The 25,450-nt window shown below is 40.0% G+C and overlaps 1 protein-coding gene across 1 annotated transcript in view; it reads right to left on the reverse strand.

Annotated features, from left to right (window-relative positions):
* The window catches only part of LOC149244942 (protein Dr1 homolog), a 134,174-nt gene extending 110,090 nt beyond the window's left edge, over window positions 1-24,084 (reverse strand). Inside the window, exons 1-2 of the mRNA XM_089457627.1 lie at window positions 23,861-24,084; window positions 23,692-23,762 (exon numbers count right to left, since the gene is read on the reverse strand). Of these exons, the coding sequence (XP_089313753.1) occupies window positions 23,692-23,737 (46 nt within the window). The 5' untranslated portion in view covers window positions 23,738-23,762; window positions 23,861-24,084. The remainder of the gene's footprint in view (window positions 1-23,691; window positions 23,763-23,860) is intronic.
* Between the last annotated feature and the right edge of the window lie 1,366 nt (window positions 24,085-25,450).

Raw genomic sequence — 25,450 nt, forward strand, 5'->3', positions numbered from 1 at the left:
GGAAGGCATCAGAAAAGAGTGGACAACTCCCTACAATCCGGAGCCGAATCGGGTGGCAGAAAGGAAAAACAGGACTATTGTGGAAGCAACTAGGGCAATGCTGTATGATCAAGATATGCCCAAATACCTGTGGGCAGAAGCATGCAACATGGCAGTGTATGTCCAAAATAGGACTCCACACAGGGCTTTGGGCAAAATCACTCCGGAAAGGGTTTTCACTGGGAAGACACCGGAAGTCAGTGATTTCAGGATATTTGGGAGTTTAGCGTATTATCGTATACCTGAAGAAAAGAGAAAGAAATTAGATCAAACTGTTGAAAAAGGATATCTTGTGGGATATAGCGAGAATGCTAAGGCATATAGAGTCTATCTTCCAAGGAGTAGGAAGGTAGTAGTTCGGCGGGATATAAAGTTCAAGGAGGACAGAGCTTTCAGGAAATCCTGAGAAATGTCTTCCGAGGAGCAGTCGAAAGACGAGCTGTTGGTCCAACCACTTCAACCAACAGAAACTAGTACCAGAAATTCTCCTGAAGACAAAGCTTCATAACAAGAGGAATCTCAGGAAGAGGAAGAGTTGATAGATGTGCCCACTACCAGTGGAAGAACGAGTCGAGAACTCATACATATTTTACAGGATGCAGAGGACTTCATTGGTGCACCCGGGAATAATAAAAGGGAGTGAAGACAGCCAGACAGATACTAGGCCTTAGTAGCTCAGATTAGGGAACCTTCTAGTTTTCAGGAGGTCGTTCAGCATCAAGTATGGGTAGATGCTATAGTGGAAGAATACAGTTCTATAATGGTCAATGATGTCTGGGAAGTGGTACCTAGGCCTCAGGACAAGTTAGTGTAGGTTCTAGATGGATTTACAAGGTCAAATATGTTGTAGACGGCAGTGTGGAGAAATACAAAGCCAGGTTTGTGGCTAAGGGGTATGCTCAGAAGAAAGGGATAGACTACGAAGAAACCTTCACCCCAGTAGCCAGGTATACTTCTATTAGAACCGTGATATCTCTTACAACACAGATGGGGTGGGAGATTCACCAGATGGATGTCAAGACGACATTCTTGAACAGGGTAATAGAAGAGGAAGTATACATTGAACAGCCAGAGGGTTTTGAGACACATGAGAAAAAATCTCATGTATGCAGATTAAAGAAAGCCTTGTATGGGCTTAAACAGGCACCTAGAGCATGGTACGGTCGAATTGATGGCTACTTGCAAAAGATGGGGTTCGTCAAGAGTGACGCAGACCCTAATCTCTACTATCTTGTCGTAGAGAATGAGCCTCTAATCTTAGTGTTATATGTGGATGATCTTTTCCTGACAGGATCATTCAGGGTCATCAAAGGTTGCAAGAAGAACCTTGCCACAGAATTCGACGTGAAGAATTTGGGACAGATGCATTATTTCCTGCGGTTGGAAGTTTGGCAGTAGAAGGGTGAGATCTTCCTTTGGACAAGGGAGATATGCTACAGAGATCTTAAAGAGATTCAAGATGCAAGACTGTAGACCTATGGCTACTCCAATGATCACCAACTGGAAGAAGATTGATGCATCAAAAGATAAAGACATTGATCCCACCTTGTACAGGCAGCTTATAGGGTCCCTGATGTATCTAGTCAATACCAAGCCAGACATTTGTTACGCTGTCAACACCCTCAGTCAGTTCATGGTGGAACCCAAGAGGGCGCACTAGGCAGCAGCCAAACATGTTCTCAGGTATATACAAGGAACAATCGAGCATGGACTATTGTACACCCAAGGCAATGACATCAGGTTGAGTGGGTTCATTGACGCAGATTGGGCTGGAAGTTCAGTAGATCGGAAAAGTACAACTGGGTACTGTTTCAACATTGGATCAAGAATGACCTCCTGGTGTAGTAGGAAACAGAAATCCGTGGCTTTGAGCTCAGCTGAAGTAGAATATATGGCAACTAGCACAGCGTCGTGCGAAGCCATATGGCTTAGGAAATTGCTTGTGAATCTATTCAGGAGAAGGATAGAAGCGACCAAGATCTTGTGTGATAATCAGAGTTGCATCAAGCTCTCTGAGAATCCAGTATTTCATGATCGATCGAAGCACATTGATATCATGTGTCACTTTGTCAGAGACTGTGTCTAACAAGGAGCAGTACAGTTGAGGTACACTCCTACAAGAGAACATGTGGCAGACATCCTCACCAAGGCTCTAGGAAGAACAAAGTTTGTTTATTTCAGAGAGAAGATGGGGATGGTGAAGAATCCATTTCAGTAGCAGAAATGGATAAGTGTTGGGAGTTGCAGTGCAGCAGTTAGCAATGGCAGTGCTATGGGCAGCATGATGCAGCATGTTGAGAGGGAGTTGCGGTACAAATGTAGCAATGGTAGTGGCAATGTCATGGGCAGCAGTACAGGAAGCAGCAGTGCAGTGGATGTGGGGCAGCAGCCCAAGCATCAGCACAGATATCGATGTTGAATATCAACGTGATGCTTCTATGGTGAAAGCATTGCTAGAGCACATTCCTCGCTAAGAGGGAGTGTTGATTTTTGGTAGCATCGGATGCGCTCTAGCCTTGAAATTTGGAGGACGGGCTAAGGCACATGAGATCTCCAAGACCCAGAAAACGTTTTGAGAAATTCCACCCGAATGAGTAGTTATTAAAATAATTAATATTTTTAATGGGTTCCTAAGCCTAAACTTAGGAAAATAAAAATATTAATGGGTATTAATAAAGATAAGGGTAAGAAGCTTCTAAGAGACGAGGATCAAGTTTGTTTTAATCTTAGTCATTGATTAGAGACTTAATCTCGGCCATTGATTCATCAACAGGAAAAGTACAAGAGAAGACTTGAAGATCATTTGGAGACACACCGGCAGATACTTAGTATCTCAAGGAAAATTGATTCTCAAGAGAAGGAGATCGATTTCAGAGGGAGAGTTGCAGGGTGGAGGAAAAGGAGGGCATCAGCAACAGGCAGTGTCTGAGGAGGAGGTGACGCAGGGACAGTGAGAGACAACGCAGAGAGAGACGTAGCCTTCACGCAGGCTGACGCAAAGGGACACAAGGCCACTCAAGGCCACGCTGAGCCATGCAAAGTGACGCAGAGGTGACGAAGGAATGGGAGAAGGGTCTCCAAAGTGTCAGAAAGTCTTGAAAGGAAAGTCTCAGGTGTTTTCTTTCAGTGTCTCTATAAAATCATTCCTTGTAAAAGTGATTGTTGTTGAAGATTAATAAAACCCTCATCTGCTGCACTGGTTTTCCCGCATTGGGTTTTTCCAAGGACAATTGTCCAAAAACCACTGTGTTGATGTGATTGGTTCTTGTGCATGTATTTTCTCTGTGTAATTGTGTGATAGCTGCAGTAGAATTTATTTTAATATTTGCTGAAGGGATTTTGTAAATAACTTATTGTGAAGAATAGGTAGGTGAAATAATCAGTTGCTGCAATAGAATTTCAATTTAGAAATTTTCACACCAAATGTTTATACCTCGATCCAGATCTGTTCATTCGCCGGATGACTTTGATTGCACTTTCTAAAACGGGGGAGTCCGCGTTGGATAAACTCTAGCTGGAATTGGATCATGGTGATCTAGGATCTGAGGGTTGCACCTCATCTCGCTTCCATTCACAACCTAGATATACTCCTCAACCCGGATGTTTGTTACTCCATCCGAATATGGATCCCACTAGCGTATTGATCCACCCATCCAGGGATCCGAACTTTCACTCAACCAAACACTTTGCAAGTCGGATGCACCTCGAATCGGATGTGGGCCATGCTTCCTCGAGATTTGTGCAACTCTAATCCGGGTTCCAGGCTCCAACTAGAGTCTGGCATTTGCATTATGGTTCGGCCCAGATCGCTAAACTATCAAATACAAAGGGTTTCGCTACAAAACACATAAACCTAGGTTGGAACCTTACGAGGGTGGAAAAGACTCTGACAACAATTCCAATGACAATTGACGAGAAATTTTATATGGGGTTTTCACTTAGTCTCATTGTATTTCTGTTAATCCATGACAGGATTGTCAATTCCATTAATTGTTTTGTTTACAATCCAATTATCCTCATGCCCAAACTTGGTTGAACCATATGTTGACCTAGATTGTCATTGATGTCAGTATGGCAATATTCTGGCTGAGTAAACAATGATGTGAGGCCAAGGAGAAGTAGAGCAAATTTGTGAAGAAACAGGAGCAAGAAGCCATGAGGAGAAACCAAAGGAAAGCCAAGACAGTCAAGCCATTGGAGAGAATATCGGAAGTCATAGGAGCTATCACAGCAGAGCTATCAAAGCAGAGAAAGCCACAAGAAAGCCAAGTATCGAAAGCCACAAGAAAGCCAAGTAAGTGTAAGAGCGGCAAATTGAGGAGGAGCCATATCGAGAGTATCGCATGAATATATGCCAAAGAAGTTAACAGAGGAGCCAAAAGAGCAAAGGAGTATATAATATCGACAGAAATCAAGAAGACAGATGAAGAGTGAAAGCACATGGTTATATTCCAAAAGGCAGGTTTGTAATAGTGGCAGTGGTTTCCAGGCGAATGCTAGGCGGTAAGTGGTATTTAGAGGAGAGCGCCCGATTCTATTAACCGAGCAACACGTAGCACGAGGGTGGAGAGAGAAAACCGCTTTATCGGGTAGGTATTATCCGTGCTATTTGTCCACCCGAAATCTCTGATAGCTGTTGGATCTAGCGCAAGTTAATCTATGGTGGAGAATAAGCCTGATAAAGGTAAGCATTGATAAACGCGCCAAGGCTATGGAAAAGCGGAAAATGCAAGTTCTTGTGTGTTTGTGTATATTCTCATTATACGAGGGTTATAATAGATTTAAAGGGGATAAAGGGTTATGGGTTAAGTCCGCATTAACCAAAGTTAATAACGGAGGAGTATATGAATATATATATATATATATATATATATATATATATATCATATAGATGCGATACAATACACGGGCCCGAGGATTCCATTGTAAGACACTTTAAAGTTACATCGCATCCGCCATATCGCAAGACTCTTTAAAGCCTTGCCACATTAAAATGTCGATTGCGATACGTATATGGACCCGCTACAACATTATAACATGCCCTATTGTAATATCGCGTCCGTCGAAATATCGCAAGCCTTGTTAAAGATTTTTTCCACATTGAAATCCGTCGATTGCGATATAATTGCAAACTCGACTACACCATTATAGCATGGCTTAATCAAATGTCGCATCCGCGGTAATCGCAATGTACAAAGGAATGTCAATCTGGGGATTGCAATAAAGGTATGGACCCGACAGACTTATTAATAACTGTTTAATACCATATCGCATCCGCTCCATTGGCAGTTGGGAATCGGCTATGTTATGTGCGAACCTCCGGAAGCGGTGATTGCGATAAAAGGATGATGTGGCATGTGGGACCTCTATATGGCTATAGTCTCTCTTATATGGTTTCCATGAACAATTAATGTATATTGTATGAATATTAAAAAGGGCCTCTCTGATACTTTTTAATATGCAACACTATTGTAATTCGGCCTCTCTTCCACATTAACGTGTCCTGTGTGTATTGATGGATCTGAAGAGACAGAGGAAGCCGAAGAGTGAGCGCAGCGGAAGTTGAAAGATCAAGCGAGCGTTGAGGAAGCCGAAGAGCCAGCAGAGAAAGGAAGCCAAAGGTCAAGGGTATCAGGAATATAAAACAGAGAACAAGGAAAGTTTAGGGTTACTGGCAAACTGTAAGAAAATAAAGGAAGCTAAAGCTCTGGCAAAAATGGAAGGAATAGGAGGACAGAAGTAAGTCATAGGCCCAGCAGGGTTGGGAGCAAAGAATTACAACCAAACAGATCCTAACAATTTACAGCAGAGGGTTGGTGCCTCAGAACTAAAAGGATTGGTGTCCTGGGAGTTGGTGCACCTAAATTCAAGGTTGGTGCCTTGACAAAACAAAGTTGGTGCTCTGGAGGTTGGAGCCTCACAAAGAGTCCAAGTTGGTGCTTGGCAATTGATTGAAAAAAAAAAATATATATATATATAGTACTTGATTTATTGCAAAGATCACATTAATAAAAGCATCTATTCCTGTTATCTATTTCTGTGTTCCAAATATAAATGTTTTAACTGATAAAATTAATAATTGAAAAAGAAATACTGATTCCCCCCCCCCTCTCAGTATTTCCAACACCAGATAAGTTTCAGTATAAGCACTATAGCTCAGACATGGACTCCACGATCTTTGCAAACTCGAGACAATGACTTCGTCCTCGAGACAAACATGAAGGCCAACCTAGTTACATTCAACTGTGAAATTAACATGCATACACAGTATCAAATCAAATTTGATTCTCTAGTAACAGTCTCCAAAACACTCGTACATTAACTTAGACACACAAAGCTCAAGCGTACACCATAATGGAGGATAATTACACACAATTTCCATTAACCCGAGATTTGTACAATATGGCTTGATTTACATGATTGTTGACCCTTTTCACTCTTCCTCTATGCTATGTAAAGATGCAATAAAATTTCATTTACGAAGTCAATTAAGATCAATCCTATAAATAACTAGAGTTTACAAACATCCTTATATAGCCCTTTAACACTTAAATAAGCAATACAAGGTGGACTATAAAGAATTTTTCTTATTATAGATGGAAACCCTAAAGCCCTCAATCGTCGCCCTGTCTCTGGCGGATTTTTAGCTTTTATGATCATTCCCTTCGTCAGGAGCTCCCTCATTGTGTCACCATCGCTACAAATATGTTAAACCGTGAGGAAAGTTTTTTGCAACAGGGTTCTCTCTCCTTCAAGGTGACGTCATTGCTTCAGATCACTTGAGCTTTTCAATCTTCAAGAGGCCACTCTCAGTGGGTACCCTCTATTTGCAAGTGGGAGCGTCGACTTTGTCTCTACACTCCCAACCAGAATCCAATATCGAATGGGAATCCCTTTCGTCTCAATGGAGCTCCAACATGGTGGCAAGCAACTTCAGGAAGGGGCTTTTGCTCAAAGATTATGGTATAGCCAAGGACACCTTAATCCTCTCAGTCTCAAGACTGAACGGAGGAGCCAAAGGTTGTGGTGACCCCTCTTCCTCTCAGCCCTGATCCTTTAAGGATGCTCTAAAGCCAGGGCTCTTGCAACCGACTCCCAAAGATCTCACAAGGCTATCCTTCATTGTAGAACAAGAAGAAGATATTCTAGAACTAGAGGTAGATGACCACTGATCCAATCTTTTCAACTTATCCTATGAGCGAAATGCCATAATCTGTCATTTTAATAGGCTATGGCCATCGGCATCCACACTCCATGAATGGGTGCATCAAACCTAGTCCGCAAATACGGATCTATATTTCTGTTTAAAGGAATTCTTTGTGGTTTATTTCAAAAATCGAGACAAATATCAACAAGTTTTTTTATCAAGGCCCTTGGTTTTGGGGCCACTCTGGGCTTTGCTTTCAACGATGGTTTCTAGAATTCAACCCTTTATCCATTATAGCTCTGGCCACTCCAGTTTGGGTAAGACTTCCTAATATGCCCATTCATTTGTTAACTATGGATGTCTTAGTTTCTATAGTAAACTCTCTAAGGTTGTTTTATTAAGATATATACAAATAGGATTGAGAGGGGTATTATAACCTTTGCATGCATCTGTGTCAAGAAAAAACTGATCAAAGGGCTACTTGATAGGATCCTTATCAATTGGAATGGCATAACCCTTTCGCAACCAGTGGATTACAAAAACACAGCTTTCCGTTGTAGGTTATGTCAACAACCAAGTCATCTCCATAATGCTTTCCCTTCTTCTCAAGGGCATTCTCATCCCTTTGATGCCAAGAGACAAAATTGTGGATGGAAAGACTCAAAAGGATATAAGAATTCCTCAACTCACAAGAAAGATAAAATGCAGCAACAAAAAGCAATTGTAGTCAAATCTAGTCATTTGGCCTTAACTCAACCCCCCACAGCACCAACTCATCTCACAAACTCTATGATCCCTCCTCCTCCTCCTTCTTCGCCATATTCCCACTCTCCTCTGGATCCCTCAAATGGAGAAGAGAGAGATACAACCATGACCCTAGCTTCGTCCACGAGCACACATAAACATCTTCACAAATCAAATCACTCAGATAGTGATAAAGAAGCAGCCACTTTTACAGATCCTCCAGAAATGGAAATTCCTCAAAGGAATGTAGTGATTGTCTCCATGTCATCGTCTCCAACAACTTCTCGGGATGGATTGATGTTTGCAAGAAAAAAGGAAGAAAAGACCTTTGAAAAACTCAATGATCATTTTTTGTCGCTTATTGTTGGTCCCCCCTAAGTGGGGCAACAAATGGTTTTGATCTTTATTTTTCATGGACTCCCCTCTAATTTTGCAAGTTCTTAACTTTACTGCCTTTGGTTTGTGTTGCCCCAAAATCTAGCAAGTCTTGTGAGATGCCTCACAAGGAAAAAGGCAAATCTAGACACAACTATGAGGTGGATGCCATTGTCACCTCAGCAATCCACCTCCTGCTCTTTAGTGGAATTTCACCACACGGGAGGCTTCCTAGTTTAGGTCAACTTAAAAGATACTCTTAATCTAGGGTTCAAAGGTGACAATTGAATAGGCTTACCCAAGATACTTAGGCTAAGGACAAGGCTCAATTCTACTAGACAAGGAATAGCATACCTTAGAAGTAGCCTATAAAGGACTTGTACACTAGGGTTTTTTATTTACGATTCAAAAGTAGCACAACTAGGCATACAAGGAGAGAGAAAAGTTTGCTATAAGGGTATAATCAACAACATGAGGCAAAAACCTTCGAGTGACCCTAAACCTTAGTGCAGAGCTAGGGCTTTTCTAGCCCTAGAATTGCCTAGGCTTGATGACATTGACCTTAGGGAGGGATTCCCAACCATGCAAATTGCTAGATTATGATGTTTTGAGGCTTAGTAAGGTAGAACGACCTCGAATCAACTCAACACTCATGCCCTAGTTGAATTCAACGTCAAACCCTACCCCTTAGTGACTTCCCTTGAAGGGCTAAAATTTTAGGAAGAGAAGAAAAAGAAGATATTTTTAAGTTTTCGATTGTTGACCATCAATATGGTTGCCAATGCCTTCTATCTACTTGGGAGATGGAGTCTTGAGGGAATTTAACCACAAAAATATCAAATCCTTGAAGCGAGTAAGGGTAGAAACCCTAGGTTTTTACTTGCTAACCGTAACTATCACTTTAAGTAGAGATAAACTAACTTGAGAAAAGCTCTCTAGGAGGTTCTCTAGGGAAGTCCAAGAATACAAATTAAAGCATGAAAAATTAACCAAGTGTTTCATATAAGCATAAGCATTTAGACATGGAACGTAGAAAAATCTGACAACATTACATGCAATAATCATTAAAGATATTCAACAATAAGCTACTCACAATATCCAAGAAACAAGCCTCCATTATCCCAAAATGATGTCTCCACAACAAGCATTAGTTTCTAGTGGCCAAATATCCACAAAAGATCACATCTCCACAAAGTAACAAAAGACAACAAGCTGGTCCCAAATCTTTAAGAGAGGTCAAGTTCTCCACAAATGATGACGAACAAATGAGTGAGGTGACCTTTTATTTATATGACGTCTACCTCACCTAATTTCTAACTAAGAAGCCCCTCCACAAGTTTGATTTTGAGTCGGCAAAAAGTAAATTAGGGTTACAAGCCAACCCACTAGCTTTTACAACGTAATTTGCCATTATAATCCCACACATGTGAGTCATATGGCTAAACATGTGATGAAATCATGCCCTTTTTGGCCTCCAAATGCTCCATCAAGGCAAATTCAAGGCTAAAAATGTCTTTAACCATCATGATCATCCTCCACTAGAGGAAAATCACAAAATCATGCATCAAAACAACTTAAGGGTCCAAAATCCAGTTGTTGGTGCCACAGGTCATCTCCATGGGTGTCAGTGCGCAACATGGTGTCTCCACTCTCCAGCGTTAGGGCTCCATCAGATGCAACAAACCCTCCTCAATCATCCAAAGGATAACCATCCTGATCTGCACCCTAGATCATGGCATGCCCATCAAGTAGTGTCAAGGCTAACCTGGAGAAATGTTGGGTCCATTGGTACATCATCAAGAATCCCCCATGCTAAGCAAGAGAAGCCCAATGTTCTAGCTCCTAGGGGTGCTCTGGGGTGTATCTCAATTGCTCAAGTCATCAAAAGGACTCTACCAAAGATGTGCAATGCTGCATCTGCCAAGTCATCATGCAAGCTAGAATGTAGAACATGGCCTGGGCATCATGTGGAGTAGAGTGCCCTCTAGGCCTCTGTTGCTCCAGACCACCTGACAAAATCACCTTAAACTCAAGTGAAATCAACCATTCATTGGAGACCAAGATCATAAATGCATCTAATTGGACCATACCTAAGTGTTAAGGGCATATTAGTACTTCAAACTAGGATCACCTTCACATACCTAACTAGACCAAGTCCTGTAAAGGTGTTCCCTACCTTTGTAGGGGTGGCTAAGTAGTCAACCTTATTAGGTGCTTCCAACCCCCAACGAGAGGTGATATTTCCAAGGTTAGCCCTTCAATCAATAGTTGTTGATGTTAGTGACAATGCAGGGGAACAACTTCATGGCCAAGTGTCATGGTCAAGGTACCAGCTAATGGGAGTCCACATCCTAAGTGTATAGATGTAATGGAGGCAATAATCATGGATGCATGAGTTACCATGCTTGGCATGATTTTCCCACCCTTCTAGTGTGCCTTTTACTTTTTTTTATAATGCTTTGTATTATGGTGCATAGCTCAAGGATCAAAGCTTGCTCTTTATGATATAGCATTTAATTTACCCCTTAAGATGAGGCAATTTATCGCTCATCAGGGTTGGGACATGCAAGGGTTCCTTTTGATGAGATGGAACATCAAGTGCTCAAGAACTGGGTGATGGCTAATGAGAAGGGCAGAGCTCATGCTAAGATTTTTCCCACACACTAACTTATGTCCCGACCATCTTTTGCATTTTGATTTTCCTTTTCTTTCATTGTGGCCATAGTATGTTTTTCCATTCTTTTAGCTACATCAACCTCCAGCGCAATGTTCTCCAACCCTACTCAAGGATGCGGATATGACAATGCCAAATCCCAATGAACCAATGACAAGTTAGACTCAAAGAATGGAGATGGTATAAAGGGCTTATAATGTGACATGGAAAGTGTTAAGTATGGTGAAAGGGAGAATGAACACGCTACTTCAATCCAAGTTTTCCAAGTAGTGCCCCTCTTATAACTCTAAGGCATTAATGTTGAAAATTATAACTAGTTTCGGTCTTCATAATTGCATTTGACTCATGACTTGATGTAATTATTGTTGTACTTGCCAAAAGAAAGAAAAAGAAAATATTTGTAAAAGAAAAATTATTTATTTTAAAGAATGGGTTTCTTGCCCATCGTTCCGATTACACACCATTTTGTGGGTGATATCCCTAGGAGACAAATTTTCTCCAAGATGGTCCTTAGTCAGCAGCCCCTTGCAGCCACCAACTAGCTTATTATGCCACTTTTCTGCCACATGAGCCAGCCATGTGGTCCCTCACCCATCTATCATGATGGTATATTTGAAGGTGGGCCTCCCAAACCTAAAGGTAAGCCTTGTCATTTGGTAATTGAATATTGTATGTACTTATCATGGAAACTTTTAGGCATGAATTAATGGGGGGATTCAGCGGAAAGAGTGGGATAGGTCTGTGCTCCTGTCCCCTAGACCTCTTTTGGATGTTACCCTTGGACCTTAGTCCCGTGGGATCTCTTTTACTGGCCTTTGGGTTCTAGGGATGGTACTTCATGGGAAACCCTGATTTTGCTTGCGTGGTCCCGCTCCCTCATCCACATATATCACTCCCTCTCCATTCATTATAACTCCATTCATCATTTTTCCCACTTGGGTCCACATTCCTACACAGGGTCCACATAGGGTTAGCCTCCCCTTCCCTTTACCCACACCTTGGTTTGGGCCTGGAATGATGCCCAGGAGGTTGATGCAGCTGGAAAGAAAAGTAAAAGCATAATTGGCTACATTCAACAAGAAAATGTACCATAAAATGCAAAAAATGGTCAAGACACACACATTTAGCACGTGGGCAAAAGCCAATGCATGAGATTTACCCCATTCTCATGGCCATCACCCTGGATGAGCCTCTTTTATCATTCAGGAACCCATGATTGTCCCAACCCCTGGTAGGCAATGAACCACCCCACCTCAAAGGAGGTATCCACTGCTATACTTTACACATCATGTTCTTACTCCTTGAGCCCAAGCAATCAACCAAAGAAAAATCATAAAAGGCAAACGGCATCTGAAGAAGGGTGGAAAAATCAAGGTCAGGGTAACTCATGTACCACGATTGCTCCCTCCTATAACATTATATACCCAAGTATGGGCTACCCTTATGCCCCAACATGTGGTCCAAGATTGCCCGTTTTCATCCCCTATTCCATTCACTACTTTATCACATGCCACCACCACTTGAAGGATGTACCTTGGACATACTATCCCCTTTAAAGGTAGAAACAACCTAATAGAGTCCTTGGTTAAACCCCTTGGAGCTTGGAGACATTAGCACATGCCAAAGCCCACTATGGAAGGGCATGCCATTATGAAGTGCCCACCTGTTGTCCATGGTTTGTAAGCTCTTTAACTCGATTTCTTTAAATGACATGTTGTACTAGAAGGCAAGGGGATGCATTGGATCTTATGTAGGATTGCAAATGGACTCCATTTTGGGTTTGGTCTCCCTATACGGGGTCCTAATCCTCCAGAGGGCTACGTTGGCACATGTAGGGTGTGTGTAGAGAGTCATGGGCCTCCACAGTAGTAGACAGCACTCCATGGATCCCCAGAGATGGTCAGAGATTGCTCGAGATTCACCTATTGGATGAGGAAAATGCATCTGGCTCATCATGTCCAGTCCACCCCACAGTTGTGCCATGCACTTAGCAGATGACCCAGAACTTGTATGTTGATGTGGAATCACATATATTATCATCTAAGCCCTTACAGATGGTCTACAGACATCTTTAATCTACTTGGAGATCCATGAGGTTATTTGGGTGCCCCCACACCCACTGGGAGCACCACAGGTTTATTGTTTGGAGAACAAGGGGCCACCCCCTTGTACATCACTTTTAAGGGTCCAATTCATCAGTATGGCACTTATGGACTTCATCAGGCCTCTTGGAGGGCCTAATGACATGTATTATTCATCATTTCACCTCTTGAGAGACTTATTATTTTATTTTTGAGCTAGTTTCGTGGGCTTGTCACCAAAAGTTAGTTATTTTGCACTTTATTTCATTTTAGGGCTAATGTAGGCCTAATTAGGTAATCCAAACTCCTAAGAAGTGTATAAATAGGAGTGATGTGAATTCATTTTGAATCATCACTTGGATTGGATCATTCTCTCTCTTGAGATTTTCGCTATTCCTTCTTGATGGACGAAATTGGAGTATGGATGTATTTTGATGTTTGGATCTACATTTTCTTGTCTTGGAGCTTCTTGATTGGCAAATCTATTGATGGTTGGATATATTCTCTTACATGTAAGTACAAACTTAATGCTATTTTCTTTTACTTTGTCACATGCATTAATAATGGAATTTTCGCTATTTTAGGGCTAATTACTACAAGCATTTACTGCTAAATTGTGGAATTAAGTTTCTATATAGCATATCTCTATGTATGGGTCATGTATGTTGAACGAATTTTCCTAGAGATAGAATTCATCTTGATAAGCCATCTTGATTTGCAAACAAAGTATAAACGCTTATAGGTCACTTTCCTTTTTCCCTAATGCCAAACAAAGTTGTAACGAAATCCATTCTCATTATTCTTCTTGACTCCATATCCCCAAAGGAATTAGGCATTGGTCCACCATAAGGTGATCACCCTAAAACCATTTTTCTTCACCTTTTCCTCCTTCTCTCTAGGTCTAGCCACACTGGGTCACCTAGGGCATCATTTTCCCGACAAAATACCCATAGAAAAAGTTCGCTCCCTTGGCCTCTCCTCTGTTGGTGTGTCCTCAAGGTCTCCTCCAAATTTGAAGAAATTCTGATGGTGGGATTGTGAGATATCCCAAGCCCTAGCCCTGGATCAAACTTTGCCCTGGGTTTCCCTAGGCTAGCACCTCATAGGATCATTTTGGCATCTTTAAGTGGAAATTCTTTCTTTGATCCTCTTCCCCTCCTTGTTTAGGTTAAAATCATCATTGGTTGCTAAACTCCCTCCTCTTAACCTAAGTTGGGTCCACTTGGTCCCGTGTGGTCCCATTTCTCTTCAAAGACAACTCGGGAATCCAAGTTTTGCAAGGATTTTAGGGATTGGGGAGCTCCTTCACAAGTCACACTCCTTTAACCTAGCCCTTAAATCCTCTCCTCCTCCTCCTAGAAAGCCTTGTACCTTGCTTAAGAAGCAAGCAAGCCCCACTCTTGACTCCCTTCTAGGAAAGGATCATTGAGGTCACTTCATATCCATTGTTGATCTATCCTTCACAAGTGACTCTCTATACACCGGGTCTCCTCCCATCGGTGAAAATCCGTAAAGAGTAGGGAGCCTTAGCTGAGGTGACAATGGGCTAAGTCTCCATCGTTGCCCTTGATCTAGCATTTGCCCCTTTAGGATTCCCTTTTAGGTCCCCTGCTAGTTTGAGTGGTAACAGGGCCAACACCCATTGAGTGCTCTAGGGATTTAGTCTTGAGTCAAAGTCAATGATGTAAAAGACCCATTGGGCATTTGTATCAAAAGAAATATTATTTGATGCCTAGAAGTCTCTCAAGAGTCCCCAAGATCAGGTCAGTTAGCCTCCTTCATGTTGGCCTAGAAAGACCCTTCCAAACACTTGTGAAGCCTATATAAAGAGGAGACTTCGACCTCTATTAGAGACACAGATGACATATGGATATCTGAATTGATCTGCGGCCAGAATCAAGTGTGAGTCTTGGAGATAAAGAGAAAAAGACAAGTGAAGAGGAGGAGGACATCTACATCTGCAGTTTGTCTTGAGACTGCTCTCAGATGCAAGTTTTTTTGTGGACACTAAGGCTTCCACAGGTCTGAAGAAGAACAGAAGTAATTTGAAGAAAAAATTCTTGTTGGTAGCTGGCCTAGTCTTGGGGAATCTGTCTTTGGGTCTATGGTCTTGGAAGTCTCTTTTGACAATGATTCTATAAGAAGAAGTTCTCTGGATTTTCCCCTATGAAGGGGTTTTGCCCTAGCTTGGAGCCTATCTCTGGTGTCCTCTTGTTGTTTTGTGATCTTTTATATTCAGCATTTATTTGATGATGAAAAGAAAACAACAATGATGATAATGAAGTAACTATAGGTCACAAATAAATGTCACTGTTTAAGAGAAATCATGTAATTAATTTATCCTAATAAAAGCCCTAGATTTCTCAACATGGTAGCAGAGCTAAGGTCTCTTGTAAGGGCAGAACAGAAGGTCACTTACGGATTCTTAGCTAGCAGAAAAGAAGTATCTTCTAGGTCGAGCTCCTCGAAAAGAAGAAGATCAAATTCTGGGCATATTTCCATCACCCAAAAATTCAGAGCTCAAGGCAGCTCTCGGGGCAGCAATGAAGTAATAAAGGAATCTTAAGTGTCCAAGAAGCATACTGAACATCTCCTTGAAGGACGATCCCATAGCAAAGGAAGATGCAGGTCTGGACTCTCCCATGAAGCTCCACGCATTTTTTATCTCCGAATTTGTGTATTTTTAGAAGGTTTCTATATCTCTGTTTCAAGAGGTTGAATGCCTAATTCACTTGTCCTAGAAAGACCAAGACTTGTGGCAACAAAAGCAAGCCTCTGAGCATCAAGAAAAAGGACTGCCTTTCGCTATTATAAGAAGTCAAACTTCAGTAACCACTTCAGATCTGAGAGACTGGGTTTTCCATATCACTTAAGGAAGGATCCACGAAGTTTTGGGCCTATTTCACGACTTAAATCTGAAGTATAGTCACCTTAGAAGTGGACAAAGATCCATTCTCCATTTCTGAGCTAATCTAGATCAAATTTAGAGCATTCTCAAGCTTCAACATTAAGGTAAGTCTCGCAGACCTGTGTCTCGTGGCATATCTCACTAATCAAAATTTACACCTGTGCATCTTGGAATCAAAGTTGTGAAGAAGGAATCTTAGATTCTGAAGCATGCCTGTGGGAAGTCAAGTTTGAATTTTTGTAAGGACATTGTCAAATCAAGAAGCCGATATCTCCTTCAAAGATTTACCGGTATCTATATCTCAAATATTTGCAAAAGAAAGTCCTAGATCGAGCTCGGCAAAAACTCTCTAAGCTGATCATAAAAGTGTTTTAACCATTACAGGTTCGCTGACCTATGGAAGAAGGATAAATCAATGATCCATGTCCTGTGCATACAATGACAAGGCTAGCTCATATATATACACAGTGAAAACTTGATCAGTTGGTAAAGCCGACTCATTGGAAAGGAACCTTGGATCACTTTCCTAATGGCATTTGTGAATATGGCTATAGCAATCTGAAAGAAAAGCTTCAGGCAGAAAGTGAAGTCACATCCTTGCGACCATTATATCATAAGTATAAGATGACTTGAAAAATCGCTGGCAAGCACTGCAAGACTTTTTGAATGTTGCTACACTATACCTGTCAAGGATTAGCAGAAGGCTAAAAACTCTGAAGAAATAGCAGTCGAAATCTATGATTCTGCCAACTCTTAAGCATACTTAGTCACACTTCAGTAAGGGGACTCTAAGGAAGACCAGTCTAAGAACTAGAGTATGCTGGAGCAGGAAAAGATAAATATCTCAAATTGATGATCACCTTGAAGAAACCATGGCATCTGAAAGTGCAGGCTTCTACAGGTATGTAACCATGAGGTATGTATGTTACAGTTTTGAGGATCCAACATGTAGTAGGGTGGATTGATTGTATAGGGTCTGTTGTTGAAATCATTGTCTCTAATAATACCCTAATCATACAAAAACCTTAAAATTGTTCCCTCATGGAAACCCTAACCCTTAGGGTTTGTATGCAGTCTAGGGCTCATGTCAAGTAGGCTAGTAAGTTATGTGCAAATCCTTGATCTAGGGTTGGCACTTCATAACCCTAGGAGTGCAACCTGTAAGTCTTATGGTAACCTTAGATTGTCAAATGAATATCATGCTCTTGTTATTATATACTTTGCTTGGGGATACTTATCAGTGAATATTGCAGGTACAGGAAGTAAAAGAAGATGGATGGGTTGATCCTCTATTTTGAGAAGCATGATGGAAGGAGGGAAGTGTACGAACCTTTGGATCCTCAGGCACTATGATAGATTCATGATATAACCATGGAACTATGGATGCCTGGTACATAGCAAGGAGAAGTAGAAGGTGAAAAGATCTCTACTATGGTTAAAAGATTGCAGTCAAGCATGGTAATTATGACAGGATGCAAAAGATGGCATCATGGTAGAAGCATACGATTAAAAGCAAGAACTCAATACAGAAGTTTGAAAAGGAGAGCTGAAGTAGAAGTATGCATGAATGTAGCAATCATCACATAAAGGAAGTAGCTCGTGGTAACCTCATTCAAAGCATGCATATGGTTGAAAGAAGGTCATCTAGCATGATAGAAGGAATTCATCATACATCATCATCATAAGAAAGGAGCTTCTGCCAGATGAGGATAATCGAGATCCTCTGTTAGAATCTTCATTAGAAGGTTCACCTCTACTTGGAAGAAGCAAGTGTCTCGCTGATTATTCCACCTTGTGTGGATATATTGTTTAGAAGGATGATGGTATGGTGAAAAAGGAGTGCAGCAGATCAAGTTGATTGAAGTACTCTCAAACAAGGAAAAGAAGCTGCCAAAGGAAATCTAAATGACCAAAAGGAGAAAAGAGGTATGTATGCATGTATTTGTAAAGTCATGTCATCACACAGTTGAAGATAGCATGAGCATGATCAAAGAAAAAGGGGATCTCTTCTTTGGAAATATGCATGAAGGCATGATTCACATATTGACAAGATGAAATCAACATAATATGTCCTCATATAGAATATGAGATGGTTGACAAGATAAAGGAACTATGGATGAAAGTTCCTAGTAAGCAGTATGTGAAGGAAGAAAGAAGAGATAATGAAAGATGCAAGTATGGTCACATAAGAAGAGGAATCAACATCAGATGACTAGAAGGAACTGATATTTCCATGGAAAAGGTATGAAGACTCTGAAGAAGTCCGGAAAGAAAGGAGACCCTTGACATTTGAAAGTCTTGGAGATGTGTTTATGACTGTGCAGGATGTTGATGTTGCAGGAAAGCAAGATGTCATGGTGAATGGCCATCACAAAAGGTAATTGTAATTTGATGTTCTTTTTTTATTTTTGAACAACATCTGAATGGGTTGATACAGGGCTACCAAAAGAAGGTTGTAGATGTCACCTACAACTAGCATTCATGTGCTTGGATGGAAGATCCAAAAGGAAACATGACTTGGAAGAGGTAGCAGTATGAAGAAAACCCAAATGTGGACCAGAGGATCACTTTCCGACGGAGAGAAGGATGACATGAACAATGTGGCTCGTGAGGGAAAGTGATGGATGGCCAATGCCCTATGAAAAGATGAAGGCCCCATAATGTTGAAAATAAACTTCATGACATCAAAAGAAGGAGCCCCACAAGCAGTTGATAGTCCCATGATCTCCACCTACAACAGAAAGTTGCTGGAAGCAAGTCCCTGGTTGAGAGGGAGATTGACAAGTCCCTGAATGAGAGGAGCCTTGGGTACATTCCTTTTTATGGGAATGGGTACATTCCTTTATAGGAATGGGTATATCCTTCCTAGTTGAGGGGGAGAGATAGACACATCATTCTTGTCTTCACTTTGGGAAGAAAGAATGGAGGATTGGGTAAGCATCTGGCATCTGATACTCTTTGAAGATGAGGTAGGGTATCCAAAATAAGAGTAGTCGTAGAGGACTAATATTCTTTGATGACTGGGAATCCAAGATAAGAATAGTCCTAGAAAGACATACTTTGTGAACACCCGGGTGGAGTATGTACCTTGAGAGACAATGATGATGGTGTCTATAAGACACTAGTCTTGCCAGCATTGTGCTTTGATCTTGTGAAGACATAGAGTTGTTATTCAAGGCCTTGCTGTGACAATGTTGGATGATATGATGCTAAACAGATGGGTTACCAATCCGACACTTCTTATGAGAACTTGTCAAAGGGAGTATTGTCCATGTACCAGTAGTCAATTATGAATACCTCCCTAGTTAAGAGGGAGTGTTGAAAATTGTAACTAGTTTCGGTCTTCATAATTTGACTCATGACTTGATGAAATTAATAAATTATTGTTGTACTTGCCAAAAGAATAAAAAGAAAATATGTGTAAAAGAAAAATTATTTATTTTAAAGAATGGGTTTCTTGCCCATGGTCCTTGGTCCTAGGTCCAGCACCCATCGAGTGCTCTAGGGATTTAGTCCTGAGTCAAAGTCAATGACGTAAAAGACCCATTGGGGATTTGTATCAAAAGAAATATTATTTGATGTCTAGAAGTCTCTAAAGAGTCCCCAAGATCAGGTTGGCTAGGCTCCTTCATGTTGGCCTAGAAAGACCCTTCCAAACACTTGTGAAGCCTATATAAAGAGGAGACTTCGACATCTATTAGAGACACAGATGACATATGGATATCTGAATTGATCTGCGGCCAGAATCAAGTGCAAGAGTCTTGCAGATAAAGAGAAAAAGACAAGTGAAAGAGGACGTCTACATCTGCAGTCTGTCTTGAGACTGCTCAGGTACGAGTTTTTCTGTGGACTCTAGGCTTCCACAGGTCTGAAGAAGAACAGAAGTAATTTGAAGAAAAAACTCGTGTTGGTAGCTGGCCTGGTCTTGGGGAATCTGTCTTTGGGTCTATGATCTTGGAAGTCTATTTTGACAATGATTCTATAAAAAGAAGTTCTTTGGGTTTTTCCCTATGGAGGAGGGCTTTGCCCTGGCTTGGAGTCTATCTCTAGTGTCCTCTTGTTGTTTTGTGATCTTCTGTGTTCAGAATTTATTTGATGATGAAAAGAACACAATAATGATGATAATGAAGTAACTGTAGATCACATAAATGTCATTGTTTAAAAGAAATCATGTAATTAATTTATCCTAATAAAAGCGCTAGATTTCTCAACACTTAAGGGAGGTCCCAATAGACTAGGACTAAAGATTAACCCCCTCTGGTAAGGTGAAAGAACAGATTTACAGTCAAAATTAATCAATCATTGAGATCAACCCTTTATCCATACTAAATGCCCAAAACATTATGTAAAAGCACCCGATTGCAAAATTATCAAAGTACTTATTGAGTGGCAGCCCACCTTCATCCAAGAGGAATGCCAGATGGCGAGAGATGTAGTGATAAGTGCAGATGGTGAAGGAGCTGGCATATCATCATCATCAAACTAATGTGTAGGGCTGTTGGCTGTCCAAAATAGGAGAAAAAAATTCTCATTGGGGTTTACCCATTTTAGTGGGTAACAGTCTGGTTTCCAAGATGGCAGGCCAGAGACAGTAATTTTGCTAAACTAATGTAAATTTTTTCTTTTGCAACAAAAAGGCAGCTTTCAAAAAAAGGTGGACCATAAAGAAGATTATTTCATTAAATAACTAAAAAACAGCTGTTACTGTTCAAATACACACCAAGAGTGACAACGTCTAGCCTCTAGAATAGCTTGTCCAGAGTCCCAGACCCACCTCCCTTGGAAATTGAAGCACCAAATTCAAATTTCGTCCTCCATCTCCATTCCATAGTTAAAACAATCCACAGAACTGGCTTGGGGAGAAAAGTTCATCAATTATTGATGCATACTATGGTGAAATTGATGCAACATTGAGACAATTTCACATGCATATAACCACATTATCAAATAAATGCAGTTATGCATGCTCATGCTTAAATTCATGCAAAGCATAATGAGGCAATTCAGACTTCCATTAACTTAACACAGACAAACTCTAAGCATAATTATGCTTCATTAAACCAGTGGACAGAATACATCTTTAAAAGAACACAACAGTGCATCTATCTTATCTATCTATACATATTAACAGATCCCTTGCAGCAATACAACTGCCAATTTACCATCTTCAATTGAACATATAAGCTTCCTACTGTCTTGGCAATCAAATTCACCACATAGTACTTTAACACATACATTTCCAAAACTGAATGTAAAAACGCAAACTCATGCCTAATTATTAATTGAATCCAAGTTTGCAGCCATTATGTCATAACAGTAAATGAATGACAAGATAAATACCAAACCACGAGATTAATAGAAATGATTAATAAGAAAATTAGCAAAAGCAAAAGTAAAACTTATCTTCTCTAGAATTCACCACTAGCTGCAAGCAAGCACTCTTCCACCCAACCATAGGCATTCTATTGCAGAGGCCACCCCCGAGACAGGGCTATGAGACCTGAGACCACAACAGTGAATTACCATTGGTTGGCTCTGAACTCTTTCACATAGCCCAATCCTGTGCTCAAACAGGGAAGATATAACTTTAATATATAACCATAATTTACAGCAATCCATTTCTAGCCAACCACAGTCTCCCCTCTCAGCCTGCACAATGCCAGGAAAGGAGTTTCCTTCTCTGAAAGGCAATCCCTCAGGCAATTCCCTTTCCCTCAAGGGCTCCAGTGCAGGCAAGGGAATCTCTTTTGCTGGTTACTTTGGATCTCCAGCTTCCATCAATTATTTGTATTGCTCCAGTATTAACAGGTAATATTGGTCATGGTTTTGGGCGAGGTATGGAGTCCTGAATCAGAGGAAATCTTAGAGAATAATCAGTGAAGAAATTCCCTACATGGCTCAAAACTTAAGTACTTCCGAGGAAACTAACACAACATGCATTCTCAAGGAGAACACATTTCATTAGGCAGCCATCTTCCGTAGATAAAGAGGCTTCATTAGACAAGAGGTAAAGTTGAAGAACTTTGGATAAGGTCAAGAAAAAATAAAATATATTAATTCTCCTTAGCCCCCTTTCTTCCCCTCTTCTAGACTCGTAGCCTCCTATGCTCACTTGCAGCCTTTCAATGGTTTTAATATTATATTCATAATGTACTTGCGTAAAAACAAAAATGCACCACGGGAATGGTTACCCACGTAGTGAATAATCAGTGTACAATGTTATGAATACAAATTAAACCACATATGTCTAGCCTTCTAGCCAAGGTATCATTAAACATACGCATTATTTGTCTCACATAATCCAGGGGTATTACAAGATGGATAAATTCACCGACAGATCACGTCCCTAGCAGTCCTGTCAGTTTAAAATAGAACAACAGAATCTGGATGACTTATGAGAAATGCAATTCAATAGTGACCAAATAAGTTTCCGATTGCCTCGTACTGAACACTTTTATGTACCTAAAGTTACCCCAATTGAAAATCACCCTTGTCACAAATTTTCAAGGCATAGAATACTCGTAATGGACTCCGCCTGGGGCTCTTGGCTGACTAATTCCTGTACATACAAATAACTTTTCATCTTCATCTGATGAATGTCAAGCTCAAACTTAATCTCACCTTATTGGGCATCCATATTATTCCCGTCAATTGGGAGGTCTGCAATGGCCACGAAGATGTGCCGACTCCAGTGAACAAGGGCTTTCAAATATAAGTGTATGACAATTTTCGGTGAAATAATTTTTTCAAGAAAAATGTGTTAGAACAGTGCATGTCTGTCTTGCCTTCTGCAAAAAAATGTAAACAGCCCATGTCTTGATTGCAAATCACCAAAGTGCCCATCACACAATTCTAAAATTTAACAGCAATACGTTTGACAGTCAATTCCCAAAAAAATTGCAATTTAAAAGCCAGATATGCAATTTTAACCGCGTGATCTTCACAAGAAAGTCTGAAAACTCAATACCAAATCCATAGCACCAAAATCTCATATCTTCATAGCAACTCCTCCACACTCAATTCTGGTATTTTAAAACCAAATCTTTAGCACCCAATACTGATTTTTAATATCAAAACCTGAACACCCATTTATGATATTTGAATAGCGAATCTTCACCACCCAACTCTGATATTTAAGAACAAAGTCTCAAGCCCAAATTCTGATATTTTTGAAAGCAAATCCACAACACCCGCTTCTGATTATAAAACAAACGAATCGACAACACCCAATTATGATATTTAATTAGCAACTATTCGACACGCAATTCTGATAGTTTCAGAACAAATCCTCGCCATCTAGTAGCAATATTTTACAAATAAATGCTCAACAACGAATTCTGATATCTGAACAGCAAATCCTCTACACCCAACTCTGGCGTTCTTCAAAGAAATTATCGACGCCTAACACAGATAGTCTAACAACAAATCCACAACACCCAAATCCGATATTCTATGAACAAATCCCCAACACCCAATTCTGATATTTTTTTCCACAAATTTTCAAAACCCAATTCTAATATTATAATAGCAATTTCTCAACAACAATTCTAACAGCAATCCATAGATACTATGTTTTAACAGAAAAATTCTAAGCGCAAAATTCTGAAAATTTAACAGAAAATCCCTTCCAATTAGTTCCCAAAACAATGACCTTTACAAATTATCTGTCATCAATAACCACCTTAATTCATTAATCCGTTAAGAGAAAAGGGAATTGAGTTACCTTTTGGCAGTGAAACATCTTCCTTGGCCTTCCCCACAATCTCCATTGTTTTTCGAATCTTCACTTCCCCTCTGAACAATCCACAGATAACTTCTCACATTAGGCTAGCACAAATGTACATATGGGTTTTATAGAATTTTTCATGTTAAGTGATTAGGATTAAACATGCCCGTGAGGATGGTGAGGCTTGCAGTTTGCGTTCAAGGCCGATCATTTGCCAAGAATAGTGGTGATAATATTTGTGACATAAATAGGACTTTAACCATTATAAACTGAAAAATATTACATATCCATATCAATATGGTGGAAGCAGGATTATTGAATAATACTACACCCAAACAGTGGCCCGAATCAAGATTTCTAATTTCAATGACTAAACTTTCAGCTATGGAATTGCGAAACCGCTAGATCAATAAACTCAGGCTTTAAGTTTAAAGATTGTTGTAAAATCGCCAGAGGTTGAGGTTAGTCATAGGTAGTGGGTCCAGGTATGGTCTTGAATTTCATGGTGCTTGCTTTATCTTAAAGTTGAGTATCCCACTATGTTAATGTGAGATTGTGTTTAAGTCAAAATTTCATGCACTTATTGGTGTTATATTTAACATTGCATTTTTAACAAAAACACAATTATATTCCGGAGACATTTAAGAAATATGAACGATTTTTTTGGTATTAGATTAAATTTGCAAAAAAAATTGTGGCCTTCGTCTTTTTGTTTTTTTAATTGCCTTCTCTTTCTTTTAAATGTTTAGGTAATTTTTTGATTTTAGGAACATAAAAACGCCCTGTATTCAATTAAGGAAAAACTAATTACATATGTATGAGAGTTTCTAAAATTATACAAAAAATAGTTGTAAGACGTATAAAGTTCACAATGTAATTCATCGATTACATAAAGCTATTACATGTGTCTATGTGTTAGGAGAGATTCATAGAAAGTAAGTTAAATGACAAAAGAGTCTAAATTCAAAGTATGCAAATAAAACAAAAGACCAAAATTTACTGTGTCATGTCGACTATAATCAAAAGATAAAAAAGGTGTCAGAGTTGTTATCACTCCACAATTTCTCTAGAGTTGTTAGGAAAGAAATAATAGAGGTAACCACAAACCTACTTTGGAGATTAGAATCTAGCCTTCCTAATGCTCAGAGAGGACTCTCTCTTTATGATTTAACTTTGTTTAGTTAATTGATTTTAGGCTAGTTATTTAAGCTTTGATTGGGTTTTGATTTTGAGTTGGTGGTGGGATCACTGACTTAGATGGATAGAGGGATGTCTTTTACCATTGAGCTATGGGGTCAAGTGTCAAGCAATCAGGAATGGATCAAATTGTAAAGATAGTGTTTATAGGGCAAGGTAGGTGAGTAAATTCAGATCTTAACGTTGGATGGTGAAGTGGTTTTCAATCGAGGTCAAGAAGCAATTAAGGGTTCCTCAAACCGAATAATGAAGGAAATGGTAGGGGTCAATCAAAACTAGGGAGCAATGAAGGATTCCCTAATCTAGATATCAGTAGAAAACATTAAAATGATTAATTGTTCAAGACATAGTGTACTTAAACAAATTCTGTAATATAATTCCAGTTAATTCATTCAATTTAGATAACATGCAAGTTTGTGAAACACTTAAGAAAAATAACAATTTGACAAAAGAAAATACTTCACTGAAGTGGCCCAACACATGAATCATGTAATGCAATCTCTTTATTACTCAATCCAGTCTGCTGACTTGAAAAATGGTACAAATAACCCTCAGGTTT

Source organism: Pinus tabuliformis, chromosome 7 (genome assembly GCF_031772625.1).
Source record: "Pinus tabuliformis cultivar Carrire ecotype Pingquan chromosome 7, CPIR1, whole genome shotgun sequence".
In the NCBI taxonomy this organism is placed as follows: Eukaryota; Viridiplantae; Streptophyta; class Pinopsida; order Pinales; family Pinaceae; genus Pinus; species Pinus tabuliformis.